This window comes from Nannospalax galili, unplaced genomic scaffold (genome assembly GCF_000622305.1).
Source record: "Nannospalax galili isolate Female #2095 unplaced genomic scaffold, S.galili_v1.0 scaffold1153, whole genome shotgun sequence".
Taxonomy (NCBI): Eukaryota; Metazoa; Chordata; class Mammalia; order Rodentia; family Spalacidae; genus Nannospalax; species Nannospalax galili.
This window is the reverse complement of record NW_008333036.1, coordinates 251,203-258,253: the sequence shown is the minus strand read 5'-3', so window position 1 is coordinate 258,253 and position 7,051 is coordinate 251,203. Positions and strand designations below refer to the sequence as shown.

General features: G+C 35.9%; 1 protein-coding gene across 1 annotated transcript in view; it reads right to left on the bottom strand.

Annotated features, from left to right (window-relative positions):
- Positions 1-1,193: 1,193 nt before the first annotated feature.
- Positions 1,194-7,051, bottom strand: part of LOC103729773 (olfactory receptor 4F3/4F16/4F29-like) — a 6,739-nt gene continuing 881 nt past the window's right edge. Inside the window, exon 2 of the mRNA XM_008827852.1 lies at positions 1,194-1,358. Coding sequence (XP_008826074.1) covers positions 1,194-1,358 — 165 coding nt within the window. The remainder of the gene's footprint in view (positions 1,359-7,051) is intronic.

The window sequence follows — 7,051 nt, the reverse complement described above, 5'->3', positions numbered from 1 at the left end:
TAATGACACAACCTTGTGATCAGACAGCATAGGAATATATCCTTCTTAACCCCACCTAAAGCAAATGAAATTTAGAAAATTCAGAGTTACCCTCTGTTTCATTGGAACTAAAAAAAAAAGAAATATCTAATATGTGAGAGTTATTAAGTCCTTAATTTTAATATTTGGAAATGATACTTCAAACACTCAAAGTCTAGTTTAAACTATTATATAATGACCTAATAGCAACAAAGATGACTAACCAAGGTTTTCAATTTCTCAGTATTTGCTAATTCCAGTGATCTATTCTTATTTTGAAAACAAGATTGTCACAAGTCAAACCAACAATGTTTTGATCATGTCCCTTAAGCAAAAACTGCTGTTGGGTTCCCTTAGTGACAATCATGCAGTATGTTTTCTTTGAAAACTTCTTGAGTTTTACATTTATATGTGATTAGCATTGTAAATGCATGTAACTCTGCTTCCTTTTCATTGTTTTAGAGATATGGCATGGCAATATTCAAGGTCCAGGAAACAAAACATATCACACTCGGAAAGTTAAAGGGAATTTATGAAAGGAAAGATATTCAAAGGTTTGGACAGGGATATGAGAATCAAGCAAGATGGTTAAAAAATCAAGGACTAACCAGAGCACTAGCTCTTATCTTAATAAAGGTGAGAGGGCTAAGAGAAAAAAGAGGTTTTTCGGAACCATGAGTAAATGCTGTAGATACAGAAAAGAATGAGTTTCCGGGAGCTGTGAGAAGAGTAGCAGATCTGCTTCTGTAACTTGTCATGCTGGAGTGTCACCCATTAGCCCAAAGTGTTGTGCCCAAACAGCACTGTTACTCCACCTACCTTACCTGACTATATTCCATTAATCTATCAAGTCCCTGGCTTGAAAGTGATGAGACATGTGAGTAAATCACTTAGTTTCATATATTCCAAGCTCATTAATACATTTCATCTGTGCTAAAAATATATGTGTACTATAGCTAGTCACAATGTTGTGTTAACATATAGATTGGGCTGGCAAGTGCACTGAGTCTGCATCACTCACAGGTTGATAAGTAATACAGAACTACCATAAGGATATACGGTGAGAGATTACTTATATGAGCAAAACTTCATAGAGTGAAAGAAACCATTAATCAGACCAGTAAACTTTGTTACCACTGAACCACATCCTGCACCTCAAGCCAGGGAAGCCAGCATTATGGAAAGGACAATGTCACAAAGCAGAGACCTCTGATGATCTTTATACAGTATCTGACAATACTCTGAATTCTGATGTTGAAGATAACTACTAATCCTGAGCCTTTCATCAGAGTGAACCACTTGCGCCTGACACAAGACCTGGACAAACTGAATGGCAATACCTATAAAGAGGCAGAAAAACTGTAAGACTAGTGTATTAGTCAGGGTTCTCTAATGAAACGGAACCAGTAGTATGAATATATATAAAGGGATTTATCACATTAGCTCACAGGGTAGAGTCTGACTAGTCCAACAATGGCTGCACCACAGTGGAGAGGCTGAATAATCCTGTAGTCTCTCAGCCCATGAGGCTGGCTGTCTCAGTAGTCCCAATCTGGCACTAAAGGTCTAATCACTTCTAAAAGATTGGCTAGTCTTCAGTCTACAGCAGCAAGACAAACTAACCAGCAAGAGAGACCGCAAGCAGCAAAAAGCAAGTACCCTCCTCTGCCATGGCCTTTTATACGGGCTGCCATCAGAAGGTAACACACACATTTGGGGTGTGTCTTCCAGCTTCAGATGACCCCATCAAGAAGATCTCTCTTATTTCAGTTAATCCCAGATACAGTTAAGTGATGCCATGGATTAACTATCACAGCTAGTATTAGTCTGTATCATGAGGATGCATCAGAATATTGGGAACACGTGTGTGACCTCACTACTGTGTGCCAACTCACAAATCAAACATAAGTGTCACTTCAATTTCTCCTTCTAAAAGCACACAAATTTTTCTGAAGTCCAGTTCTCACAGAGAAACATACTGAGAAAAGAGAAGAAACTATCAGAAGGAAAAATAAATACACGATCCATGGTATTAAGTAGTGTAATACTAACTGGAAAAACTATAATGATTTCTTAATTCCTTCTTAGTATTCCAAAATGGTTCTCACAGCTTCCACATAAAAGATGTGTGTGTGTTATCCAGATTTGAACTTCCTCCCTTCCACAGCAGAGAGAGAGAGAGAGAACAGGAGACAAATGACTCAGTTCAGAAAACCTTTATAAGAACAAAAGAGAGTAATTCCAGGAACTACTGCACATGAGAAAAACAGGTGTTTAAAGAAAGAGAAAGTTTTCCCTGTACTAAAGTCTTCACGCAATCTTCCCTCATCTTAAAGGCTAAATTACATCACATAAATATCATTCCTTAGGATGATATGAATATAAGGGTATTCAGAATATAGTAGGAACTAACATTGGTTTGGGAAAGCGGCAGAAATAGGTTCTTCTCTAGGGTCTATGACCTCTCCAACCATGTGGACTTGGCTATGTTTACAGGACTATGGATGAATTTCCTCCCATTGAGTAGGCCTTAAGTCCAGTTAGTCAGCTGTTAATTACCTAAAGAAAAAAATGCAACTACCCCACCAATAGACCTGTTCATTACATATGTGTAAAAGAAAAAGTAAGAATAAGCATCAAACAAGCAACATTTTTTCATGGTTATTAAGAAACATTTTTAAGAAGACAGTCCCCACTAGATACTGAGTTAATGGTAGAATTTTTCTATGAGAAATTGTTCCAGGAACAAGAGATTCACATAATATTTTATATTTCCTATCCCTCTATACGTCTTTGTTCTTTTAAGAAGACAGTCCCCACTAGATACTGAGTTAATGGTAGAATTTTTCTACAAGAAATTGTTCCAGGAACAAGAGATTCACATAATAATTTTATGTTTATACTTCATATCCCTCTATACGTCTTTGTTCTGTGTTTCATTTTAACATTTTTGGTATACAAATTTCAACTAATATTTTTATTTTCTGTATTTAACACTCATAACTTACCTTAAGTTCACAGCATCCTTCAAATTATCTCTTATTTTTAATCTGTAAGAATTACATACTTTATCATTGAAAGCATTTTCCCTTCTTAGAGACTTTTGGAGGAATTTATCCATCTGAGAAGAAAAGATCTGAGTCCATGAACTAACTCGGGATCGGCAGACTTCTGGTTCTTGCTACCTTCCACTTCAGAATGGGATTAACATATCCATCCTCCAAGATTGTTTCTGGGATACAGAGAGGATTCATTTGTCTGTCTTCTATTGTATTTTGATGCAACCAAGAGGAAATTGACAATGTGACAATAAACTTCAATTCACCTGAAACCCTTTGGCATAGGTAGCTGAGATTACATATGGAAACTCGTTATAACATTAAAGGAGGCAAGAAAGGCCTTTTATTATGACACTTAACCCAAGAATATTCCTTGATTTTCTAGATGTAAGTATCGTGTTTCTGCTTTATATTAACATAGGCTTATACTTGTAACAATGTATGGCCATACATTATTTTCAGTTTTAAAGATGTTGTAGAGAATTGATCAATATTTGATACTCATGGGAAGGAAATTCACCTTCTAGATACTGTAGATAGGCTAGACAAATATTAGGGGGCAATAGATTATTCAATATTTACTGAACATAGTTTGATCAATTACAATATAAACTTAATAGAAAATATTGCATAGTTCTGGAGTTTACAGTGCTGTTCACAGTGTGGCTCTAGGTCGAAGGCAGTTACATTTTCTAATAATTCTGTGGACTTTTTTTGATAGCTATTCTCCTATGCTCTTCAATTCTGTTTCCTAGCTGCTTTCTAATTTGTTTTAGGCTCACTCATGCACTTTGGGGTGTGACTCATACAGCAATTCCAAGTACAGAACAGCCTCGGAAAATAAAGCTAATCAAGTATTGTTGCACGAATTCAGTCCATTAATTCACTTGTGGTAAAAGAACACTATCATGGAACACTCAGATTTTGTGTGTCCTTTGAAATAAAATATCACAGAGTATCTTTAACTAGGAAGATATGAAACTAATTATAGATACCTCAAGGCATCAGTAACCGAGAGACACTGCACAAAAATGATAATTCAGAAGAAGCTAGTGGTTATAGAATATTTTCCTCCAGAGGTTTATCTGGTTTGGACTATATGACTAAAGAATTTCATAACACACAATATTATCCTGTGGAGTAAGAGGTAAATAAAGGTGAAATTACTTGGTATCATTGGACCATTTATATATAATAATTGATAATTACTCAATGCAATGAATCTCTAGTAGGTAAATATTTTCTCAGAAGTTAAATATTAATTAATTCTAATCAAACCAATGTGCTAAATTTTAGTGTATGTTAGAAAGTAATTATTTATGACATTTTCAGTTTTCAATAAAAATATATTTCATAATTATGGATATGCACAATGACAACCACACAGAAGCTGAATCTAGTAAATAGATATTAGAGGTAAGTAAAATAACTACAGCATCTGTCACCTAATAAAATAAAAAACACTGCTATGCACAAGCAATCAAATTCTTAGAAGCCACTGAAAACAAAGTTCAGACAAAATAAAAATAATCAAAACACAATTGATACAAAAAGCAGGCAGCAAAAGGGCATCAAATACGCTGTTGTGCACGAAAATAACGGTGAATATCGACAAATAGAGATTGTTTGCTCAATAAAATTTTGAGGATTGGAGAGCTCGTTCAGCGGTTAATAGCACTGGCTGCTCTTGCAAAGAACCCAAGCTCAACGCCCAGCACGCACACGGCAGCTAACAACCATCCATAATTCCAGTTCCAGGGAATCCTACACCCTTTTCTCACCTCTGTGGGTATTGCATGGCATGGGTATACTTACATACATGCAGGCAATACACTCCTGCACATAAAATAAAAAATAATGATGATTAAAGTATTTTGAAAGAATTTCAGGACACTAAGATTTTTGACTCAATCAAGTTATTGCTTTTTTATTTTTATCTGATTTGTAAGGGGATTGCTGTTACTGGAGAAGTCACGTTCACATTAGGTACCTGGAAAACTGCTTAATAAATCCGCAAGTCATAGAGACGGCTTTCAGGGACAGATAGAGAGGTGAACAAAAGTTATACTTTTTACTTAATTCCCACTGTTGTCATACTCAAAGGTAAAGAAATTGAGCCTCATAAAGTAATTTTGATACCACTGCAAGGAAACATTAGCTCAAAATACTATCTTAATGTTCTTCAAAGGAAAAGAAAAAGAGCAAAGACAAAATTCAGTTGCCAAAATCTCTGTTTCTGTACTTTGTTATGACGTTTGATCACATTACACAATTTCCCTCAGATACTCTCATCTACCATCAAGAGCTAGACTGAACAGGATTCTGTACCTGGAAAGTGAAGAAAGCTTCATTTTAAAACAGGAACAATCTTGAGATGATACATTTTTACAGGTGTCATTGCTTATGGTTGATGACAACTACTGAACAAATAGGTAACTGAAGAAACACCAATAAAATCCCTGAGCTCTAATTTTCCTGTTATCAGTTCCCATTGTGAAGGGGAAGCCAAAATGCCCCCAAGTGATAGGACATTCCGGAATCAAGTTGTTTCAGTGACTACTCCAGCTCAGGCCAGGTTTGCATACACATCCATTCACAAAACAAGCTCATGTTTATCTTCTATTATGGAGAAAATACTCCATTTGGCATACACACATTTATCTAATATACACATGTTTTTATTCTTATTACTAATGCTAATTTTGAAATCTTAGATATGGATCTGAAAATCTAGAGAGGTCAGGAAACTAGAAAAGGGCTACAGGTAAAGGGAGGCTTCTTGAGAGGGGAGATAGAGGCAGGGAAGTAAAGAAAGGACAATGGCACCAAGTAGAGACCAAGGATAATCTTTATACTGTGTTTGTCTCAGAACTCCCAACTTTGATGATAAAGATAACTGTTAATCTTGCAAATTCAGTGCTTCAATTCCTCCATTCAAAAGCACACAATATTTCTTTTTAAATATAATCTTTATTTAGCTTTGTAATTTCATACAACAGTTCTTAGTTAACTTTACACTCCTCCCCATCCGTTCCTCCCCCAGTCCCCACCAGACCTGGTGTATTCTGCCATACATATTAAGTCCTATTCAGTAAAGCATTTGTACCACTTGTCCTTCAGTGTAAATTCAGCAACTGGAATCTAGTCAGCCCATATGGAGAGCATATATGAGGCATACTCTCCCTCATCCATCATCAATCAGACTCCAGTAGTTTTCAGTCTAGTGCCAGCCTGCCATCCACTTCTCTTCTCCCCTCTGGACCCTTGTTTAATTAAGTAGGCATGGGTCCTGTGTTCAATGCCACCATTGCCGTAAGTTCACATGATAAAAGCATACAATGTTTCTTGATTTCGTCTCCCACAGAAAAACATACTTTGAAAAATATTAATAAAACATAGGAAGGAAAGTAAAATCGAAGCTCCATGGTATTAAGCAGCATAATGCTAATCAGAAAAAAAAACATAAGTTTTCCTAGTTTCATGTTGGTATTCCAAAATGGCTCTCAGAACTTCCACACAAGAGATGTATCCATCTCACTCCCTGTATGTGTTATACAGATTTTATCCCCCTTCTACAGCTGGAAAAACCTCAAGGATAAATGTGTGCAAAGAAAAAGGGATGGACAAATGGTCCAGTTCACACAAAGCACAAAAGTGAGTACTTCCAGAAATTTCTGCAAATGAGGAAAAAGCTGCTTAAAAGAGATACTGTTTCCCCCTAGTAAGGCCTTCATGTACCTTTCTTCATCTGCAATGCTAAATAATATCACATAAACATCATTCCTTAGGAATGCAGGTTCAAGATTATCATAATCTTTGCTTTACAAAAACACTTGTCTCTGTTTTCAGGAGTGATTGTCTCTTCTAAACAGAAGACAAAATACAATATACATATGAATAGATTAGAATACCTAAGTATACAAGTTTTTTTTTAATTTGGTGAAAAATAAGACCATATTTAATGAAGACAATCC